The sequence below is a fragment of the Esox lucius genome, chromosome 20 (genome assembly GCF_011004845.1).
Source record: "Esox lucius isolate fEsoLuc1 chromosome 20, fEsoLuc1.pri, whole genome shotgun sequence".
Lineage (NCBI taxonomy): Eukaryota > Metazoa > Chordata > Actinopteri > Esociformes > Esocidae > Esox > Esox lucius.
Window position 1 is genome coordinate 19,217,345 of NC_047588.1, and position 24,426 is coordinate 19,241,770.

The 24,426-nt window shown below is 41.6% G+C and overlaps 1 protein-coding gene across 4 annotated transcripts in view; it reads right to left on the minus strand.

Moving 5' to 3' along the window:
• Positions 1-19,352, minus strand: part of ddr1 (discoidin domain receptor tyrosine kinase 1) — a 39,050-nt gene extending 19,698 nt beyond the window's left edge. For all 4 annotated transcript variants that reach the window (XM_010885236.5, XM_010885235.5, XM_010885234.5 and 1 more), the window contains exons 1-3: positions 18,990-19,352; positions 1,798-1,955; positions 236-338 (exon numbers count right to left, since the gene is read on the minus strand). In XM_010885236.5, coding sequence (XP_010883538.2) covers positions 236-338; positions 1,798-1,897 — 203 coding nt within the window. In that variant the 5' untranslated portion in view covers positions 1,898-1,955; positions 18,990-19,352. The remainder of the gene's footprint in view (positions 1-235; positions 339-1,797; positions 1,956-18,989) is intronic.
• Positions 19,353-24,426: the final 5,074 nt, after the last annotated feature.

Here is a 24,426-nt window from a genome sequence, read left to right on the forward strand (position 1 = left end):
GTAGGGAGATACAAACCTAGGGCAACACATAATATCAACAGAGAACCTGCGACACACACACTGAATCCTCTGTTCTCTCACAGTCAATCACAGAGGTACTAGAAACAAAAATGCATCAAAGTGTTTACAGTTAATCAAACATGGAAAGCAGAACATTCACAGAGATAAGCTACTATAACAGCTGACATGGCCCTACACAGGCCAGCTGCCTGACGTTTACCAAACACACACACACCTGCCGTGTTTGGCCTCAGTAGAATCTGACCAGGCACTTGAAGCTGTGATGTCAGAGTCTGGGATGGTGCCGTCTTCCATTCCCAAGGCATAACGGCACTGAGCTGCATGGGTGGATGTGAGAGGGAAGGAGACAACCATGAGATAGACAGGAGAGCACATTAATCAGCAGGGTAAATTCTGATTTCGATTTTGGCATTAGGGACAGAATGATTCTCTGAACAGTGGTGTTGAGGGAAGTCACACAGTGTTCAGTACAGTGTGTTTCACTCTTGGTTAAATGCATTTGTCATTTAGCACACAGGATCTGCCGTAACTTTTTCCAAAATATTTCTGCTGTTTAATTTCATAGTTAAAGTATGAATCCCATATAATATCTGAATCCTGCCAGTGTTCCTGTTGTAGAACTCATTTCTTCCAGCAGTTCAAACAAGCAATTACAATTGACCAGTTCACAACATTGTGTTTACCGGACTCCTCCTTTTCCTTCACATACTTGGTGGGAGTGGTCTTATAAAGTAAGGAATTTAACGGTAGTAGATCCAAGGACGTTTTGCTGGTGCTGGAGTTAAAGAAGAATACACACACCAAAACAAAAGGATAATGCCACACATTGCTAGCAATGATCCCAAGTGATTTATTATAAACAGAACATCTCAACCCTCAGCTCTTAATCATCAGGCATTGAAGCCCTAGCGGTTGAATCTGGTGTTTATAATAAATCACTTGGGGGCATTACTAGCAATGTGTGGTCTAAGCCTTTGGTTTTGGTGTGTATATTCCCAGTTCTTATTGACCAATGAAGGGCAACAACAACAGACTCTTCCACTAGACCATTTAGTTGGAAGTGCTTGGGAATGGGTTTAGGGGTACAGTATTTTTCGTGAGGGGTTTGAGTCACTGATGAGATCTTTCTGTCCTGTTTTGCGATCTCTGGGGCAGTGGGAGGGAACCCTGCGGGCAGTACTCAGCCTTGTCTCAGGGTAGTTGACGGTCTGTTAGTGTCCCTTGGGTGGTCTTGGACTCTACTTGGTGAAGAGGGTGGAGCTATGTCCTGCCTGGCTGGATCTTTCTGGGGTGAATCATTGGTCAGTCCCAACTATCAATGGGGGCTAAACAGAAGGTCCTATCTGGTATCCAGTAGGATCTTATGTATACTGCCTTCTCTGATGTACTAGAACCAAGCCTGAACCAAGCCTGACCTGAAGACTCCTATTTATTATTATAAAAGGTTGATTCGATATAGACATAGTAATTGTATAATTTCTAATCTAAATTGCTGGAATACAAAACATTTGTCATGGTTCAAATACTTTTGAAATTCACTGAATGTGTGTGTGTGTGTGTGTGGGGGGTGGGGGGGGGGGGTTATAGGAGGCAACATTATTAATATCACCAATGTTTGTCTGTTACCCTGTTGTGACTCAAATTGCAGCAGTCTTCTATCTCATTTTAACTATCTTTGTAGGAAATTAAAAACACATAGCATTCAAAAACCACCTGGAACTAATGAATCTTAAGAATCTGATGTGGTTCCTGTCTGTTTGACCTTTGACTTCTCACCTGGGTTAAAGTGCCATTCGTGGTCATCCGCAGCCGACAGCGCCACTAGGACAATAGTAACCACGACTACAGGCACCAGCCGCAGCGCTGGCGTTGCCATGGTAGAAGCGACACACCTGGTTACCTGTCCGGAGGTCCGCTGACAACCACAGGCATACCTGTTGAAGACAAAGGGAGTGAGAGAAGGCAAGGATTTGAAAATAATGGGAGCACGAATCCTCTCTCTTGTGTAATGGCAGACTGAACAAGTGAGTAGGAAGGGAGAGTGTTGCTAAGTTATAATCAGTCTGGATTGGTTTCAGTCGACAGTAGACAGCACCTTTATCTGTGCTTCACTCAAATTGAGGACTCACGTGACTGAAACCCCAATAACTCCTCAGGTTTAAATAGAGCAAGGATCAGTGTGGAAAACTCCTTCCAACAGACACTTTTAAACAGTCTGTGCTGCTCACTATTTCTTTGCAACACATCCCATTGTTAATCAATCTGATAAAGAAAACATTCTCATAAAGTTATTCACTGTGAAGGAACACTTCATGACAGAACTCAGATTTGTTAGCACTGTCTTTTCCAGGCCAAGCCCTGGTCAACAATAGACTTGATTTAGTTGTTGGCAGCCCAAAGGCCCAGTGCATATTGGTTTTGTTTAGATACTTTATGTTGCACAATAAATTAACTAATCAATGGTAGCAAAATTTACCTAGCCAGAAGTCTGTGTTACTTAATCTTTTATCATTCTTTCCAAGTCATAAATTACAAACTCCTCCTCAAGGCCTGAAAGGCCTAAACATGGCAGAAGGATGTTCATTAGATGAAATATACAAAGTGTTTGTCCAGTAGGCAGTACCCCCAATGGTAAAGAAGTGGTCCCTTCTAAACATTTAACTGAGTGCTGTAGTACCACACAAACACAAATGTCCAGTAGCCCTGAGGGGGGCAGGGTGGGGAGACAGTTGGTAGGGGAGAGGGTTTAGAGTTCCTGTAGGCCCTGTGTGTTTCTGCTTCTTCTCTGACTATGCCGGCACAAGCCAACAGCTGACACACAGCTGTAGGGACAGAGAGAGGAGCGACAAAGGCTGGGAGGAAAAGTGGATTTGTAGGCATAGAGAATGGGAGAAAAGGATGTAGTGAGACAGCATTCCAGATGACATGAATGACACAGTAGTGTGTGTATGTGTGTGTGTGTGAGTGGGTGTATGTATGTCACAGTGGAGATTTCAGGGGTAGCCAGCCAGTGCAGCTGTCCAGAACAAGAGACAGGCGCTAGGCAACAGATTCAGGGTGCAAGTGTTCCAAGAGGCAGAGAGAGAGGGTGTGTGTGTGTGTGTGTGTGTGTGAAAGAGAGCAAGAGATAGCAGGAGTGTGTAGACCAGTAGACGACTTGTTTTGAAAATGCACCCAAAACACCCAAGTGTGTGTGTCTTCAGTGCCAGATGACGCCATGTTGAAATATTGCCCTTAGTGGATTACAGCAACCCTAAGAATGCAGAACAAGAGCTAAGAACCCCCTCCGCTGGCCAGTCCACTATGTCAACAAGCCTATAGTCACCGCGGCAACCAGTGTGATCCCAATCACAATCCATAACACAGTATTCAACAGAGATGTTGAATACCTTGGTTTTACAATTTATGTAATTTTTTCAAAAGACGTTTTGTTCACCAATTTATAATTTCCATTAAAAGTTTGACAATATCATAACCATCCAGTCATTGCTACTTCATATGAAAAATCCCACAAAAATGTTGTACTGTTAGTAGGAGAAAAATATGTTTTAGCTGCTTCTTATTAGCTAGATCTGCAACCCAGTAGGTTAATGAGGAAGGTGAATGGAGTGTGAAGAGGATAACAGGAGAGAGAAAGCAATCAAGTCCACTCACACTCAACTATGAACTACTGTATTGCTAGCTATGCTTTTTGGAAGGAAGTATGAGGAATTGTTTTAATTCTGGCAGGGCAGGGCCTGTCCATAATATGGACCACATTATCACAGATTTTAGAATTTGCTGGGAACTTAAACAACCTAGCCAGATGTGCATCATCTCTGTGAAAAGTGATTGGTTCACCAAAAGGAGCAGTGTGCGTTAGGACTTTAAAGGCACAGTCCATCTCTGTAGTAAGCACTACTTCGTGGCGGTCTCTGGTGCACATGTGCTGCTGTGCATGGGCTGGAATCCAACCTAGTCTTTCATCAAAAATATTACTGAAGAACAAGTCTGCTACCATTCGAGAGAGTTTGGGGAGGAGCTACTTAATAGATGTGAGAGGAACACAATGCTGAGCTTTAGGACCACCTACATATCTACTGTGTCTTGTTATCCAACTGCCATCTCTGTCCACTCACATGATTTACTGAGACTAATCCCCAGTGCTAATGAACAGTGATGAACAGCTGTCCCTCTCCCACACAACAAACAGTGAGTGAGAATGAAGGAGCAATGTGGAAGTGAATGAGGGAAAGAGCTCTTACGTTAGGAAATGAAATATGATTCAGACATGAAGGAACTTGGCAAAAAAGTTAGGATTTGGGTTGGAAATGTAAATGTCTAGATTTATAAAACAGTTTCAGTAGGTGATGTAATTGTCTCAACGTTCCCTCCAATTTTTAAGAACTGCTAGTATAGCTAGCATAAAGCGTTTGGTGGAGTGGCGGGGAAGTCATTTCTAGCTTTAATGCAGTAGACTGGTGACAAAGACATAAACATCACTGCTGTGGGCCTAACATAGTGTCCAAAAATGACATAACCAATTTGAGAAAAACACCTTGTTACAGGCCATCCCAGTTACAATATGCATCATCATTAAAAATACTATTACATTCTAAAATGATGTAATATTGTCGGCAATGCCTGAAATATTTTTTACATTACCCAACTCATGTTCAGAAAAGGCCTATAATTAAAACAATGTTTAATTGCTTCGTGGCCCCCCTGGCAGTTCATTTTGGATCCCAGAGGGTCCGGGGACCGCAGTTTGAAAACCCCAGTGTTAAAGCAGTCACCCAAGTGTTAAAGCAGTATTATTAACCCCTTATTTCTGCCAACAGCCACTCCTCTGAAACTCATGCTGACCCTATGGCCAATCGATCAGGATACTGACTCAGGTCCGGAAAGGGGCTGTGTGGTACATGGTCCTTTAACAGCAGATACCGATCCTCTCTGCTGTTATCTTCCCAAGACAACAGACACACTGAGAATGAAGCCACCTGTGTGGAAACGATGACTGTATGCTTTATGATGACTGTATTGGGTATGCTTTATGACTGTATTGGGTATGCTTTGTGATGACTGTATTGGGTATGCTTTGTGATGACTGTATTCGGTATGCTTTATGACTGTATTGGGTATGCTTTGTGATGACTGTATTGGGTATGCTTTGTGATGACGGTATAGTCAGTGGTACAGTCATCCACCAGCTTCTATCAGTTGACACTTCACAAATACCAGGAAATACCAGTCAGCAGGAACAAGTACCATTCAGAACTTTAGAATTTGAACATATTTTGAAAGGATTAAGCAGGATGATCTAAAAAGGCCCAAAAGTAACAATAGGTGGTGAAATACAGGGAGAGAGAAACTGAGACATGGATCTTGAGCAACTATTTCAGCTTATTAGGCAAAAATATATCCACAAGGAGAGAGAAATACAGAGAGGCAGAAGCAGAGAAAGATAAAGTGGAAAAGGATTGTAAGAGAAAATCTGTCATTCTTAAAAAGTCTAAAAGTTAGAGAAATTTATTTCCTGGAAAAATGTAGCATGACTCAGTAGGACAGCTTCCCTTCAGAATTTTCCCACTGAAGTCTGTTAAAGTGCAGTGAGGCCTAGACCGTTGCGTGGATGACAAACATACAAACAAGCTTCCCTGACACAAGTTTGCAGAAATCTCTGACAGGAGCCTCTGACAGTTCCTAACCAAAATCCTGAGTAAAGAAAGTAATAAACTCCCTTTTTTACACAACTGAGGCCAATTGGAAGTCAATCATTAAGGGACTAAAACCAGTTTCTCCAGTAGTTTCCTTTCCCCTTTCCCTGGCCTCCCCTCTACTCCCCTCTCCTTCATGGTTGGGATCATGTCCACTGACTCAAGCTCCCTCAGAGCTCCAAGGAGCTGCAGAACTACGACAGCACATTCTTCAGCATGTCACACAGCAGTGCAGACAGAGACCATGGTGATTGATGACCACAGGTTCAGGTTGTCTTGCTTGGGGAATCTATATGAAGCCATATGAGCCATATGAAGACATTTGTTAAGTAATTACAAACACCATGGATGTTGAATATTAACACTCTTGCATGTTTCAAAACGTCTTCAATCAGTGTGACCAAATCAAATTGAAACTCCTCTATGGTTAGGCCTTCAGCTATCATGGAAGGTAACTGATCAATCAAACAAGCTCAGTCCGCATTTCTAGTCTCCACAGTATAGTAGGTCTCACACAGATTTCCACAGGAAGGTAGTTACACTCTCACTTTCTGCTGATGTAAAAGTACTGTTTTGGTTCCCAGGCAGTAATATCTCTGTACTTGTCGGTGCACGTTCAGGAAACCCTCTGCTCTGGGCCTCAAACAGAGGATTACACCTGGCCAAGCATTGCTGCTCTCCCCATTTCCATGATCCCTGTCCTGGATGGAGATGTGCCCTAACAAGAACCTGGGGAGGTCCATCCAATGAATTAGAATTAAGAACTTGTCATATATATTTCAGTCTCATGTCATTAGTGTTGGTGAAAACATCCACACTGAAAGAATTATGTTTCAAATGTATAGGGATCTATGTATAGGTAAGATATCTAGTACAACTGTATAGAGCCATATGTCTAGGTTAGATACATATATCTAGTATGAGTGGATATCATAATGACTTACTACATGCATGTCATAACCCTGTAGTAGAACTGGCAAGTTAATGTGAATATAAACCTATAACACTTGGATGGCAGCTGATGGTTCGTGGTAGAGTTTCAGTGTGACACAAGGGCCTCAGACCCATTCCCTGAATCCAATTAACAATGTCTCACCACAACCTGCCGGATCAGAGGAGAGAGGCGGGGGACGGCAGTGAAGCATGTGACGGCACTGTGTTACTCTCACAGCAGTCAGAGATGACGTTACCACACTGCTACCCGGTTCAATAATGGAGCGAGAGGAGAAGAGAAAAGGGTTGAGGAGAAGACAAAGAGAAAGGAGGACAGTAGCAGCGAGATGTGGGGGGGATTCCATATTTTCAAGCCTGACTGAGAAATATTGAGTAAGTGTTAGTTAAAAATGGGACCTTGGCTTATGGATGGAGAGAATGACTCACTTGCGAGGAGGAAAACAGAGGGAAAGGACTAAGGATGGGATACTTAAGAGAGAAAGCAGTGTTGTGCAAAGCTAAGCATTAAGAAAAACCCACTCATACAGTTCCCGATTTACATTTGAGTCATTTTGCTGTTGCTCTAATTAAAAGTGACTTAAAGGAGCAATTACGGTTAAATATCTAGTCTGGGACTTTTGCGATTCACAAAACACAAGTTCAAACCTCCTATTTTGGGCTGGATGTATATGTTGTTCTGTATGTGCATAATCTAGTAGAATCCCCATCATACTTCAGTCATGAAATTCAGTTAGAAAGTGAGTGGTTTCAATTATTTGGGGCACAAATCAGTAAATACATGACATAGTACACACCGTTCAGGATCCTTTTAGCTTGACAGCACCAGATTTACAGACAGTGGGCAAAAACAGAGGATTGCATCTTATAACATGCTCATGGGCACGCTGACATATTTCACCCAGTTTGCTAACAGGTTCAAACCAGCAAAGTTTGGGTTACTGATCCAACGCTCTTATTGCTAGGTTACCTACCACTCCCCTGATGGCCTGATTAATGTGGAGTCTGGGCTAGCCGAAACCAAAGCTGACACCCACCCACACCCCCTTCATCGTTGTTACAGCCCTCAGGCTTTGGCTGATAACACCGGCTGGGCTTGTCAGAGGGGCTAAAAGCCATTTCACACAGCAGTATCCTGGTTCTAACTGTTCTGCCCCTCCAAAAACCTGGGAGAACAAGGCTGATGTCAGGGTCACAACCTCAGAACAGGGATGCTGAAACTCCCTGAGGTGAAACACTGACATTGTCTCAGTCTCAAATGGCACTCTATTCCCTTTGCTGTTTACTCATTTAAACCGAGAGTGCAGGACAAAGGTAGTGCACTACATATAGGGAACAGCATGCCATTTGGGATAAAGAATGTAAAAACAAGCAACACTTTGATGGCTGGTGTAGCGTCATGGCGTTTTTTCACCCGGAAGCCATGAGTTATAATTGGGATATTTTAGCACATGGGTTGTTGAGTCTTTGTTTTAAACAATACAGGAGAAACACTGGGAGAGAGGTGGGATGAGGGGCAGAGAAACACAGAGACAGGCAGAGAGACAAAAAGAACCCAGCATAGAGCATAGAGCTTTCAAAAACTGATCTAAAATCCCCTCCTGGTTGTTTAGAGACAAACACTGGATGAAATGAAAAAAACTGAAGAGGAATCCCCACCATACTGTACAGACAGAGGAATTCCATGGTGTGGTGAGATCCCCAGATAAGATACAATGTCAGAATAGCTCATTCAAACAGCCCAGCCAACACACACACAAACTGTTTACCCGGACACATTCCAACACTATCCGTCTTGGCACCAGGAGAGGGGGATGAAGGATCTACTGCCTCTTCAAAGCAGCCAGCGGGGATACGGAGCAAGAGAAAGAGTAGTGGAGGATTTGGAGAGACAGACTGCCAGAATGATCAATTACAACATCCAAGGTTTGCTGGATTAGGCAGATAGATAGTTAGACAGACAGATAGAGTGAGATGGGCCAGAAAGACAAGAAGACAGACAGACTGGTGAGTGGGACGGGGCAGAGACAGACAGACTGGTGAGTGGGACGGGGCAGAGAGACAGACAGGCTGGTGAATGGGACGGGGCAGAGAGACAGACAGACTGGTGAGTGGGACGGGGCAGAGATACAGACAGACTGGTGAGTGGGACAGGGCAGAGAGACAGACAGGCTGGTGTGTGGGACGGAGCAGAGAGACAGACAGGCTGGTGAGTGGGACAGGGCAGAGAGACAGACAGGCTGGTGAGTGGGACGGGGCAGTTTCAGTCATTAAGCATACGCTGTTAAACCATCCAGCTTCCATAATAAAAATACACTAAAGCCATGCCGCAAAGGCATTGCCATCAGCTGATTAGGAATGCCTCCTTTGAAGCTAATGAGCATAATCACTTTATCTTTTGAATGAAAGTCAGGAGGATTTTGGTGTGTTTCCGGTGTATCTGGTAGAATGTCCTGATTAGATGGCAAAGCAACGTCATGTCTGTAGTAAAGTCCTATGGTTATATTGGTGAATGCACTCATTTTCTATTGATCAATTAAAAGCAAAAACTGACAAATACCTGTCTTTTAAAATACTGCAATTTGCAATTACAACAAGATTAGTGACCCATAAGAAATGGCAGCGAGTTGAGCAGGAACAACACTGTAAACATAACCAATATTTAAGTCAATTTATTTTCCATTCAGTAACTATTGGCATATCACTTCAACACTTTGAAATAATAATTACAAATGCCTTTATCTTTTTGAAATGTTTTGTTCTGTTTTTACTCTTACACTTCGTAATTTCTTAAAGCCCTTAAATTTCATAAATAAGTCTCAGAAATTGGTCTAGTCAATGGACTAATTGGTTTAGGACTAAGAGAAAATGTAGCCAATCCTCCTTGTTGGAGCCATCTCCCATAAAATACCTTGAGCATGTGGAAGGAAACCTTCTTTGTAACTGAATTCTTCTAGTATGTTGGTTTTTTGAGAAAGAATAATATCAAACAATTCCCAGGGATACTGATGACTACAGTGGATATAAAAAGTCTACACACCCCTGTTAAAAAGGCAGGTTCTTGTGATGTAAAAGAATGAGACAAAGATAAATCATGTCAGAACTTTTTCCATCTTTAATTTGACATAACGTGAACAATTCAATTGAAAAACAAACTGAAATCTTTGAAGGAAAAAAACCCTCACAATAACCTGGTTGTATACGTGTGCACACCCTTAAACTAATTCTCTGTTGAAGCACCTTTTGATTTTATCACTGCACTCAAAGTCTTTTTCAAAACATGATGCTGCCACCACCATGCTTCACTGTGGGTATGGTGTTCTTTGGGTGATGTGCAGTGTTGTTTTTACGCCAAACATACCTTTTGGAAGTATGGCCAAAAAGTTCAACCTTGGTTTCATCAGACCATAACACATTTTCCCACCTGCTTTTGAGGGACTTGATGTTTGTTTCAGCAAACTTCAGCCGGCTTGTATGTTTTTCTTTGTTAAAAAAGGCTTCCGTCTTGCCATCCTACCCCATAGCCCATTCATATGAAGAATACAGGAGATTGTTGTCACATGTAGCCCTCAGCCAGTACTTGCCAGAAATTCCTTCACTTCCTTTAATGTTGCTGTAGGCTTCCTGGAAGCCTCCCTGACCAGTTTTCTTCTCGTCTTTTCATTCATTTTGGAGGGACGTCCAGTTCTTGGTAATGTCTCTGTTGAGACATATTTTCTCCACTTGAAGATGACGGTCTTCACTGTGTTCCATGGTATATCTAAGGCTTTGGAAATTATTTTGTAGCCTTCTCCTGACTGATATCTTTCAACAATGAGATCCCTCTGATGCTTTGGAAGCTCTCTGCGGACCATGGCTTTTGCTCTAAGATGCAACTAAGACAATGTCAGGAAAATACTACTAGTACAGCTGAACTTTATTTGTGAATAATCAAAGTCACTTTAAATAATGGATTTATCTTTGTCTCACATTCTTTTACATCACAAAAACCTGCCATTTTAACAGGGGTGTGTAGACTTTTTATATCCAATGTACATAACTGCAACAATACAATCCATACATTCTATCTGTCCATATATGATATGAAATGACACTCAATTCCTTTCAAATAGGATTTTCTGTATTTGTTTCCAATTAGATATTGGTCAATTTTTATAGTAGTCCCCTTTTATACAGATATTTTCTTCCCATTCTTTTTGACCAGCACATTTCATATTTTTTGATTTCAACAAGGAACACAGACAAAGACCAAGGTCTCTTTTACAGCTGGGCCCTGCATATACATGTTAACACATACTGTTTAGGTTCAATGGTTAAAAAAACTAAAAGAAAAAAAACACAGTGTACAGACAAAACAAGACACAGATAATAAACACAAGACACGCACAGACCTTGCATTACCCAAAACAGTTACAAGCAACACAGAAACTAAAATCGTCCAATACATTTTTTAAATGGGCAAGGGGGACAAGAGACCCCAGTTTGGTCTGCAGATTATTCTATAAGCAAGGAGCGTGCATGTAGATAACCTCCCCATAGTCTATAACTGATATAAAAGTAGCTGCACAATTTGTTTTCTATTTGTGTTTGAGGAGAAACAGTTTCTGTTTCTATAGAGGAAGCCAAGTTTGCTCTTTAGCCTTTTGTAGAGTTCATCAACATGTATTTTAGAGGACAGTTTATCGTCTAGCCAAATCCCTAAGTATTTATATGCTGAAACTTGATTTATTTGAGAGCCATCTAAGCATGAGTGCAAGCTTATTTTCAACAAGCATTTTGGACCTATTAAAAATCATACAATGTGTTTTCTTTGCATTCAAAACCAGTTTAAGTGGTAAAAAAGACTCTTGTAGAATCTTAAAAGTCTCAAGCTGCAATAATGCTTTGTCAGCTGTTGAAGCGGTAGAGAACATGACAGTGTTGTCAGCGTACAGATGAATTTTACTCTGTCTTATCTCATCACCAATAATGGCCCTCATTCATGAAACGTGCGTATGATAAAATTTGATCTTGAAATTATGATCATTTCACTGACAGAGCTGTTATTCAACAAAAGCTGTTTTTCAGGCTTTAGGAATCTTTCCTATGACTTACTTGTGTTTGATTGAAAATGTGCATCACTGTACTAGCAATTGCACCATTCAGGATCCAGATTGTCAGCGCCTACTGATTTCTTAGAATCTATTGCAGATAGACCAAATTTTCTGTGAAATTTTTTAAATAAAAAATGTGGTTATTATAATCCTATTCCCCAGAGGGCTTTGGGGCTGAGGAAATATACAGGTCAGGATTATGTTGGCAATTTTTTCTTTCAACAAGATAACCAACAGAGATAAAGGGCTTAATAAAGGCATCACACACCGTTCGGGCACTGTCTGTCCCAGCACCCAATATAATTTGCTTCGGAAAGGTTGTCGAGGAGTTAGCACATTTAAGTGAGTTAACAGTTTTCCAGAATGTAGAGGGATCACCGTCAGAGTCCATCATAGCATTAAGAAAGTATCTAGATTTAGCCTTTGTTATTCCTCCAGTCCAATTATTTCTCAGTTGCCTAGAAATCTGCTGTTTCATCGGTTTTCCTCGACAAGGCCCATGCTTGATTATTTTGTAAGAAGAGGCTTTTAAGTCAGAGCAGAACCAAGGATTAGGTTGACTTTTAACCCTTAGTCTCTTTAACAGGGCCATGGAGGTAAAAATTTAAGAGAAGAAGAAGAAAGCTAAGACTTGGCCCATTATGCAATTTGTGGATAAAAGCTCTGAGCGATAAAGGTTGTGGATGAAGTATTGTTCTGAGAAGTGTTCATAGTTTCTCTTTAAAATGATACAGGGTCAGGTTTTTTTGCTTAGTGTCTCTGACATATGCAATAGAGCAGTGGTCACTGATGTCATTTGCAAATAACCCAATAGCTATATATTTGTGAGGTATATTTGTTAGAATAAGGTCTATTAATGTAGATTTTTCTGGATCTTTTGGATTAGGACGGTTAGGTGCAGTTTATATGTGTGAATTGTTTAGTATGGTTTATAGGTTAATATAACAAGCTAGCTATATCGCAATGCCCAGTCATACATGTTTTAACCTAGCAGTGTGTCCATTTCTACGTTTCATGATCACTATGACCTTTTACAACTAGCTATGCAAGCATGATATATATGGTGTTGTGCCGGTACAAGGTCTGTCCATACAGCTCACTTTAAATGTTGGCTTGTAGGTTAGCTAACAGTTGTAGCTTGCAACTAGCTAACTATAGTTGCCTAGTTAATGGGTGTGGTACAGTCCTGGACATGAATATATAAAAAAAGTTGTTCATCACTTTTGAAAAATAAACATTGGTACTCTTTTCTACATCTCTTGTAACACTATCATCGATATTGATGATATAATAACACCATCAATATATAGCGGACAATAGTGTAGTGACCAGTGAAGTCAATGATTAACCTGTCTTACTGGTCTGGACTAGGCTAAACCTGAATACCAGTAAGATTTATTACTTAATTCCCCAGAATCAAGTTGGTCACACTTCCAACAAATAACTTTAAACAGTGGTTCCCAACCTGGGGTACTAAGACCATAAGTTTAGTGGTAAAAAAAAAACCCACAAGGGGGTAGTTCTGGAGCAGTGCCGGACAGAGCAAAATTCAGCTGCAGAATTCCCCAAAAAGGTTGGGAATCCCTGATTTATTATATGTAGTAACATAGTATCTGGAATGTACAGTATGGCTTAGTGAAATTATCTGCATGTCTGTAGGAAATGTGAAACTGAATGTGGCAAGCTGCAGTGCAAAGCTGTGGTATAGCGGTAACACTTTTCACATATACAGCTTTCCACCAGAGACCAGAGTTCAATCCCATAGTCCTCCCTTCCTACTGTTTTCCTATCTCCCCTTCTGTTTCCAACTGCCTAAATAAAGTGAAATTCCACAAGACACATCTATGATTTATACATATGATTTGTATTGCACTATTCAGTGACTTCTCTCAAAACAAAGAAAAAATATACATTTAAAAACACTGTAAACCCTAATGTATTCCTTATTCAAATGTATCTACTAAGTTTAACTTAGAGTTAGAGAAATGTTCCTAATGACTTTTAAAAAAGTATAAGTTTAAAATGAAACTGTTTCCAAAAATGGATTGAGTAAATGCCATAGCAAGGTTTGTTTGAGTTGATACAACTCAGTACCAGTGTTGCTGTACAGTGACAGCATGGCAATTAAGTAGGATACGATCAAATTACATTAATTAAATAATATTTTTAAGTAGAGTTAAAAAAAAATACTTTGAATAAAACCATTAGCTTAAGTACAAGTAAATCAAAATAATCTGGCATCCTTTACACTTATATTCTGAGTTAGTTATATATATATATATATATATATATATATATATATATATATTATTATTATTTTCAAGGTAATCGGTTCCCTCAGAAATATTTAGTTCACCAAACTTATCGGGTTTTACAGTGTATGGCCACCAACAGGCCACTGTAAAACCTCATGTATTTCTTACTCAAATGTGTCTACTAAGTGCAGCGCTCAACATTAACTTTTTCTGCCACTGGCCCATATTTCTACTGTCCCTCCTTCCAGAAGTTGCACATTTTCAGCGTTCCAACATATAACCACATACTTTTGTTACTTAACATGTTTAATCCTTTATGAAATGCTTTCGGGATATATAAAACAAAAATATATTTTTATGTCTCATCACATTTCTAATTATAAAAATGTACATAAAATAAACAGTCAACAAAATGTGGCTTTTAAACAAAACACTAACTCATTCATCCCTGGAGGAACAAGGCGAATGGCAGGTCCATCTTAGTTACTGGGTATGCGGTTGTTATAAGTCGTGCAGTCACCCCATGGGCATCTGCGTTTAAATTCCTGACCAGTACAGTCAAGGGCCCTGAAGATGGATTGTCAGCCACCCGCTTGGCTGTCATGTAGACCAGGTGCTGTTTGCTATTGGCATGGGTGGCCAGGGACTGTTTGCAAAAGTTGACAGTGCCTTTGTAAAAAGACTCACATTTGTCCACTCTAGCTGGGAACTTAAACGACAGACGACACAGTGCATCTGAGTTCCATCGAAGCCGAAACAGGCAAATTATTTTTTGCACTGAGGTAAAAATCTTCTGTTTTGTTTGAGCTTGTAGTGATCCTTAACAATGTGTTGCATTGTTAAGTGACAATTCTTCTGTTAAGTAAGTAAAGTTAACTACAATGTTAGCTACCTAGCTAACCACACACTTGTTAGTAATTGCCCTATTACATTAACACTACATTGGTGTTAATGTGGCTAGCTATACAGATAGAGCAGATATGGCTATAGTTACTTACTGTACATCTATCCAGCAGACATTGTTCGCAAGTTCTGCTACTACTACCAGCTTCTAATAATGTCAGCATGCCAGCAAGGACAATGTTAGCTGCCTAGAATAACTTCACACTGTTGTTAGTAACTGGCTATAACTTCACCAACTTACTAATTACCTGGCAAAAACGATTGGCCAATTTGGTTAACTTAGTTTAAAATAGTAGGTACACTAGCTATTCTCACGTTTGGATACTACATCCAATTCATTCCAGCAGCTCGCTGTCTGTACATGCTGTTTGCTTTGTTTACTAGCCTAGCTAATAGTACTGTAATCGGAAAACATTACCAGGGCGAGTTTAGACAATTAGATGGCAATTGTCACGTTTCCGAATGTGTGCTACATCATACATTTCGGCAGCTCGCCGCTTGTAGCCGTCTGTTCATGTTGTTTGCTTTGTTTACATGCACAGCTGGTAATACTGTAATCAGAAAACATTACCAGGGCAAGTTTTGACTAGTAGCTAGCTATTCTCACGTTTCTGTATTTAAGCTACACCAGATACCATCCATCCATCCATCTTCTTCCGCTTATCCGGGGCCGGGTCGCGGGGGCAGCAGTCTAAGCAGGGATGCCCAGACTTCCCTCTCCCCAGACACTTCCTCTAGCTCTTCCGGGGGGACACCGAGGCGTTCCCAGGCCAGCCGGGAGACATAGTCCCTCCAGCGTGTCCTAGGTCTTCCCCGGGGTCTCTTCCCGGTGGGACGGGACCGGAACACCTTCCCAGGAAGGCGTTCCGGAGGCATCCGAAAAAGATGCCCAAGCCACCTCAGCTGACCCCTCTCGATGTGGAGGAGCAGTGGCTCTACTCTGAGCTCCTCCCGGGTGACCGAGCTTCTCACCCTATCTCTAAGGGATCGCCCGGCCACCCTGCGGAGAAAGCTCATTTCGGCCGCCTGTATCCGGGATCTTGTCCTTTCGGTCATGACCCAAAGCTGGCAAACCATCCGGCGCCTCAGGAGAGGGAAACAGTGCCCTACCAACGCTGTTTACAGTAGAGGTGGGCAGCTGTTGACCTCAACTGAGGATGTCGTCGGGCGGTGGAAGGAGTACTTCGAGGATCTCCTCAATCCCGCTGACACGTCTTCCATTGAGGAAGCAGAGGATGAGGGCTCAGAGGTGGACTCGTCCATCACCCGGGCTGAAGTCACAGAGGTGGTCAAGAAACTCCTCGGTGGCAAGGCACCGGGGGTGGATGAGATCCGCCCTGAGTACCTCAAGTCTCTGGATGTTGTGGGGCTGTCTTGGTTGACACGCCTGTGCAACATCGCGTGGCGGTCGGGGACAGTGCCTCTGGGATGGCAGACCGGGGTGGTGGTCCCTCTTTTTAAGAAGGGGGACCGGAGGGTGTGTTTCAACTATAGGGGGATCACACTTCTCAGCCTCCCCGGGAAAGTCTATGCCAGGGTTCTGGAGAGGAGAATACGGCCGATAGTAGAACCTTGGATTCAGGAGGAACAGTGTGGTTTTCGTCCGGGCCGTGGAACACTGGACCAGCTCTATACCCTCTACGGGGTGTTGGAGGGTTCATGGGAGTTTGCCCAACCAATCCACATGTGTTTTGTGGATTTGGAGAAAGCATTCGACTGTGTCCCTCGCGGCATCTTGTGGAGGGTGCTTGGGGAATATGGGGTCCTGGGTCCTTTGCTAAGGGCTGTCAGGTCCCTGTACAACCGAAGCAGGAGCTTGGTCCGCATTGCCGGCAGTAAGTCAGACTAGTTCCCAGTGCATGTTGGACTCCGGCAGGGCTGCCCTTTGTCACCGGTTCTGTTCGTAATTTTTATGGACAGAATTTCTAGGCGCAGCCAGGGGCCGGAGGGTGTCAGGTTTGGGGACCACACAATTTCGTCTCTGCTCTTTGCAGATGATGTTGTCGTGTTGGCCCCTTCTAACCAGGACCTTCAGCATGCACTGGGACGGTTTGCAGCCGAGTGTGAAGGGGTGGGGATGAAAATCAGTACCTCCAAATACACCAGATACATTTCGTTTAATTAATTTTAGTATATAATTAAAACAATCGTATGTCAACTTACCTGGTCGGATGAAGATTTTTTATTTTTTTAGATGAGCTGAATAAAGTGCACAGATAACCTGTGGGGCTTTAAGAGTGAACTGATGTCACACCAGCAACAGCCGAGATTTCTGGAAAAATGAGGCGCAAATACTCACTGTTTTGAAAGTTACGTCCTTCAGCTTTAAGTGAGAAGAATTACCACATTAAGTTTCAGTAACTGAAAACCTTTCAGTTTACTTTTTTAGCCATTCAATTGACTTGTAATGTGGGCAGTCATTTACCCACATTATTGAAGACTGATGAATATACTGTAGGCTACAGTAATAGACCAGTATATAAATCTCTTCTTGTTGCCTATACAGCTGACTGAACCAAACTATAAAATCAATCATTCCCATGGGACGAAGTGGAAGAATACACATCTAGAAGGCCTTTAGACAGGATTCAACATATTAAGGGGGAAATCTATCAACACCAAGGTCCTTCTCACTGTCCTCACTACTCCTACCTAGAGATTAGTGAGGAACAGTAGGGGGAAAGAGGAAGAGTAGGATGGAGATAAAGAAAGAGGCAATGTTGAGAAACAATAAGGTTTTATGGTCTTGTTATAAGACCATAAAGTCAGGCAGCAATGCCACCCAGCCAACAACACCACCACCACCAATCATCATCCCCACTGGACATTCTGCAATGAAAACCTATAATTTACAGTTCTGTGTGTTTGTTCCTGCAAATGACTATTTCCCTGAGGAGAAGCCCTAAAATCGCTACACGGTGTAGCGTTATCCCGCAGGGAAGAAACTTGAGCGGATCAGCCTTGTAGGTCACCTCTCTGCAGGTGAGGTCGCTAGGTTAATAACCGCTACATGTCGCTTATCCGCGTCACAACGGCCACCTGGGCGTTATGAGATCACCATGGTTGTTTTATTGACTATCAATATCATGTCACTGACGGTTGCGACTTCGCCGTATGTACAGTTTTAGTATCTTTCTTCCGTAAAATGTATTCTATTCAAATCCAACGGGGGCTGAAACGCATTACCTCAACGTACTAAGTAATGTAAAGTAAACAATGGCGATAAGGGGTTATTTAGTATGGAACGTGGCCATTGGAATACAACGCAAGCCCATTGTCAACCAAGGAGAGGTAATTTGTGGTCACTAATTCGGGTAAGCTGCTAGATCTGAGGGGAAAAAAGTGAATAAATATCGACATAGATGATCAAGGCCGAATGCAGGCTAATAAACGGACATATCAATTTAACTCATAACTGCCAGTATGCATGCTGGGCAACATACCTTGTTTATTCACTGTTTGGCTATTTCATTTATCAGCTTACCAAAAAATCAATAATAAGGCGAAGATCAGTTGTAGTCAAATAAGAGAGCGAAGTTACCAGCCATCAGTTCAGTTGTCTTCAGTGTAAGTACTCGACCTTTTATAAGCTGCTTATACAGTACTGGACATGCAACCACAATGTTAGTGCAATTAATAAATGAATGATACAATGTAATAACAAAATAGTTGCCTCGTGCATGATAGCCTAGAATGTATCTACCAGGCCAGACAAGCCTAGAATGTATCTACCAGGCCAGACAAACAAGCAATGTGGTCGCAACTTAACACCTCACTATGCGTTTCCCGAGTGCGGTGGCCGGCGTCCAAACCAGCCTTCCCCGCCTGACACCGAGACTCTTCGACGCCAATCGACAAAAGTGAGTAGCTGACAGTGTGACATAAGTCCTCAAACTCCTATTCACAGACAAACGGACAGAAATAACTAATAGGTCTAAGATGGCCAACACACTGCAGTCCCCAAACTGGGACGAGTCAAGAAACAATTCGGAATGTTCTTTTATTGACTGGCTGTTATTGTAATGTTGTCTTTATCAATGCAGATTACACACAAAGTCGTTAACACTCACCTAAAAGTTACGCAGGACTTTGTTGACCGTGACACAAATCGCAACGTTTTTTTTTTTTGAAAATCCCGTGCGCAATGTGTATGTAACTATTCTCCAAAAGGTTTTCCCAGACAGATAATCCAACACTGCCAGCAGTTGTTGCGCGGCTTGCGACCTTTCTCAAACTCTGAAAACAACCAAGTTACGTATAAAAACGTCGATCAAATGTATAGTCTTCTTTCTCAAAGTTGTCGTGATTAAAATAATAGTTTGCTTTTAAACTGTCAAAACAATGAGAAAAACGTAATGGTAAAATCTGTTCAGTTCATTAGTCTATTTGTCAACCGCTGCAGCATTCAGCTGCGCACACGAGAGCCCTGCATATACCGGTCCTCAACCCACCGCGAGGCCAGCAAACGCTACCAGGTACTCATTTACATAACGGCACTGGCTGTGTCCAATCAAAACAGTTAGCCAGGTGCTTGTTAAATGGTCTACCGGAAAACAACCAATCAGAAGTCCGTGTGGGTGGGACCCATGACCCGACAACAGTGCTGTAATGTGAGTGGTCCTCTGGGAGACCGAGATTTGTTACTGGAACGGAGAGTGTTTAAGAATATATAATACGCTATAACACGTTCGTTCCAACAATTTGGTGTCTTTTGAAGTTGGTTGCTTATTCAATGTGACATTTGGTTTCACTTGTAGGCATAATTAATGTTAAAATTCTGTTATAAAAGCTCATGTTCAAAATCATAAAATCATGTTTTACTCTTTAGTAGGTGCTTTTTAAGTGACAAATAAAATGTGAAGCGTGTTGTGTAATTGCTAAAACAATTACATGGGTGTAATTCTGGAATTGACACTTGATTGAAAAGTTATATGCAAATTATAAGTGCTCAGTATTGAATATATTCATTTAGTTTTTGCAGGCTTAAATTTGAATATTAAATAAATATTGGTGCACAATTTCAACATAAAATACAACATACTATGAGATATCAGAAAAAACACCCGAATCACACACTATCGTCCTCTAGTTCTGACAAAGTAGTGCACAAAGACGGAATAGCGGGCCATTTGAGGAATAACCCTTAATCTGTTATCGCTTTTTTCATCCACTCCTCATAGCTGTTGCCAGTAGCATCCATCCAAGGTTCTGTCTTTGTATTTACCTTGAAAGTAAACATTATTACAGAGTTTGCCACTGTAACTATATACTATTACACCCTGGGCTATAATGAGTGTGATTGAAGGGTTTACTTTACAGTGAAACACTGTACTTTGGTTTCGAAGAGTTGTGAAAATTGGGTTTTAGTCTAAAGTGTACACTGAAAATTCTAAACTTATGAAGTGAACAGAAAAACATTTATTCGCTTTAAATGTGAAAGAATAGTTTTATTTTTTTACAAGCCAATGAGAATCAAAAATCGTAGTAGTCTAGGCTTCCCATATAAAGAAGAAAAATGAGTAAAGCACAAGATCAAGAAAGAGAGGGAGAGTATTTGGTAGCTATGTGTCAGTACTCGTCTGTATATCACAGCATTGTCTAGCAATCTGGCATTCAGCAGCATTTGGAAATAAATGCAATTTAGCTTACCCTGTCTGATCAAGACCCAGCCCCTCCTTTGACAAATAGAGCCATGTTTATGTGCGTGTGTGATCTGTGTTATTTCAGTAGGTCAACATGAATACATGAATGGTAAGATTGTATGTCTTTAGTCAGAGGACACAGAGACATTAAAACAAGCAATAAAACTTAACTTAGATGAACATACAGCATTCCAAATAAACAAACAAACAAACATATAGCTTTACACACATGCCCTCATCCCCAACCTTCTGTCTCTCTCTCTCTCTCTCTCTCTCTCTCTCTCTCTCTCTCTCTCTCTCTCCCCTCCCCCCTCTATCTTAATTACTCTCTTCCATTTTCTCTCTCTTTTCTCTCTTTGTCCATGTGAATAGCAGGGCTGCCTGCAGTTTCATTTGGCCTGCTTGCCTTGCTCTGCATATCATTAACATTCTATTACTAGCTTCCAATTTATGCTTAACCCAGATTATCAAAGCCTGGACCCAAATTAAAATCTCAGTTTAATCTAGTTACATTTTATGCTTGCCCTTCTCAAAGTCCAAATGTTTCATATAAACCATATTGTAACTGCTAAACATATGAATGGGGTTTCCTCTATGTTCTTTTAATCCATTTAGTAAATGCACTAATTTGATTTATCGATCCTGTCTGGATGTTGCGGTTGTTTCATTACTTGCAGTTAGTACTTTAAAAATCTGTGGCCACAAAAATTATGTTTGATGTTAAACATTTCCAAGAAAAATAAAAAATGTGTTAGGCATAGTATAGTTAATAGTGAGGTAATATTTAAATAAATGATTTCCAAATGCATTAAAGTGATAAAAAACCTTTAAATGTTGAGAGCCCTTATATATTAAGTTCCTCTAACATATTTTCTCATCTGTAGCAGCTGCTCTTCTTTGTGTAGGGTATACCATTGCCTCTCCCTTTGCTATTATTCTCTTTTCTGAGCTTTTCCGGACTGCCTAGGCTTTGTTTGTTGCCTGAGCAACTGCAAATACCCCTCCAATTGTGATGACCTTTTTTCATTTTCTTCTCTTTCTTTGTCTCCTTTACTCTGCTCACTTCTTTCTGACATCACTTCTTGACATTTTTTAACATTTTAAAAATGAACCCCCTCCTCTCCTACTCCCTCCTCTCTAGTTACTTTTAGTAAAACCCAGTGGAGCATAAAAAACAGGTCAGATCCTGTAAGGAATTCACTGGAGGAGGGAGGGAGCTGTAAAATGGATGAGGAGTCAATACAAATGTGTGAGAAGGTAAGGCTGAGTAGAGAGAGGACCTCAGATAGAGAGTTGGAAGAGGAGAAAAAGGAGAGGGGGAGTGAAATAGAGTGGGAGAAAGAGGGGTGGGGGGGAGAGGAAGAGAAACTGAATAAGATCAGAGAGAAAGGGAGAACATGGAGAGCACTAATAAGGAACTGGTCACATAATGAGAGGAGCTGGCCACAGTATGAGAGTTGCTGGCCACAGTACCAGAGGAGCTGGCCACAGTATCAGAGTAGCTGGCCACAGTACCAGAGGAGCTGGCCACAGTATCAGAGTAGCTGGCCACAGTATCAGAGTAGCTGGCCACATTATCAGAGGAGCTGGCCACAGTACCAGAGGAGCTGGCCACAGTATCAGAGGAGCTGGCCACAGAATGAGAGTTGCTGGCCACAGTACCAGAGGAGCTGGCCACAGTATCAGAGGAGCTGGCCACAGTACCAGAGGAGCTGGCCACAGTATCAGAGGAGCTGGCCACAGAATGAGAGTTGCTGGCCACAGTACCAGAGGAGCTGGCCACAGTATCAGAGGAGCTGGCCACAGTACCAGAGGAGCTGGCCACAGTATCAGAGCAGCTGGCCACAGTATCAGAGGAGCTGGCTACAGTATCAGAGGAGCTGGCCACAGTATCAGAGGAGCTGGCCACAGAATGAGAGTTGCTGGCCACAGTACCAGAGGAGCTGGCCACAGTATTAGAGTAGCTGGCCACAGTACCAGAGGAGCTGACCACAGTATCAGAGTAGCTGGCCACAGTATCAGAGGAGCTGGCCACAGTATCAGAGGAGCTAGCTACAGTATCAGAGGAGCTGGCTACAGTATCAGAGTAGCTGGCCACAGTATCAGAGTAGCTGGCCACAGTATCAGAGGAGCTGGCCACAGCATCAGAGGAGCTGGCAACAGTATGAGAGGAGCTGGCCACAGTATGAGAGGAGCTGGACACAGTATTAGAGAAGCTGGCCATAGTATCAGAGGAGCAAGACACAGTAGGAGAGAAGCTGGCCACAGTGAGAGTGTAGCTGGTCCCAGTATTAGAGGAAACCACAGTATTAGAGGAGCAAGAAACAGTATGAGGGATGCTGCCGGAGAAAAAGAGTGCAGCAGCAGAAAGATATTCACTCTGTGGACTGCACTGTCACAGCAGAGGGGCCCACCCCAAACCTGCCTCACCACCAGCTCACAGACCAGCTCCAAAAACCAGTTGCCCCACCCTAACCCCTCCAGGTCCTGACAAACTGGCTGACATGGTCCTGTTAGTGGGCCTGTGTAGCTCAGTTGGTAAGACCATGGCATTTGTAACTGCAAGCTTGCGGATCAGATTCACATGGGAGCATTATGAAAATATCTGAAAATGTTTGCAATCCCTGCTAAGTTGCTCTAGAGTAAAACAGCTGCTAAATGTGAACATTGTGCTAAATGTGAACAATGTGAACAATTATAGATTTAAATGGGAAGTTTGTCCAGGAAAATTACCTGGACAAACCTTTAACAACAACATTTATTTTTTATTGAAGTTAAGGAATAGTAAAAATGTCCCTCACATTTCCAGTAAGATATACATTTCCCCAATAGTCAAAGAAATCTTTAAAATTATTTTGCTTGGTGGGATGATTTAGAGGGATGATTCATTTCATTTCAATCTTCAATTCAATAGGTGCTTTATTGGCATGCATGGATGTTGCTGAAGCGAACATGTTTAGGTAGCAATAGTGATGCAGTACATACTTGAATACAATGAAACAATAAAAGCACAATTAAAATAAATAAATACAGTATACCAAATAATATTTACAATTCTACAGAGAATAAACATAAATAAATAAATAAAAATAATCAAACATTTATATTCTGGGTGCTGTTGTTTCTCTTTGTTGTAATGACAGGTCAGGTGCCAGGTGTATTGTTTCTATATTTTCACCCAAAATAATAAAATATTTTATAATTCCATGAAACTAGCAATAACGTCTTTAAATTTCAATAAATAGATATCTCTCATTGACTCATACTTAGAGGAGTGGAGCAGGAAGTGATGTTCATTTTCAACTTCTCTTGAATTACAAAGTTTACATAATCTCTCTTCTCTGACCACCCATGTTTTTTTATGCCGTTCTGTCTCTATAGCCAAGCTATGGTCACTGTGTCTGTACATTGTTAGTAGCTTTCTTTTTTTATATTCTTTGATGTATACAAGGTGTTGTGCTAACTTGATATCTCTATTTAGAATTTGGTAACATTGAAGTTTCTTCTGATTGTCCACTTCGTTGTGAGGCCTGGTTGTCACAGGCTAACCTGGTTGCCCAGAGAGGACAGGCTGTGCTCACTTGGTTGATATGGAGACAGAGCTGCATTTCCTATTACCCAAAAGACTTAAGAAAAAGTTTAAATCCAACAATTATCAAACATTTAACCTAATTTGATTAAAGATTAAAAAATGATTCACTGAAAGGCCAACGTGTGCAATTCTGGCAGCCAAATACATGGCTTCGTAATAATACAGATCTATAGATATCAAAATGAATGGTCTCTTGCCATATCTCAAGGACCATATCGCATTTTACCCTTTGAAATGTTCTATTCTATTTCTATTTCTAAGACTTTCATAAAG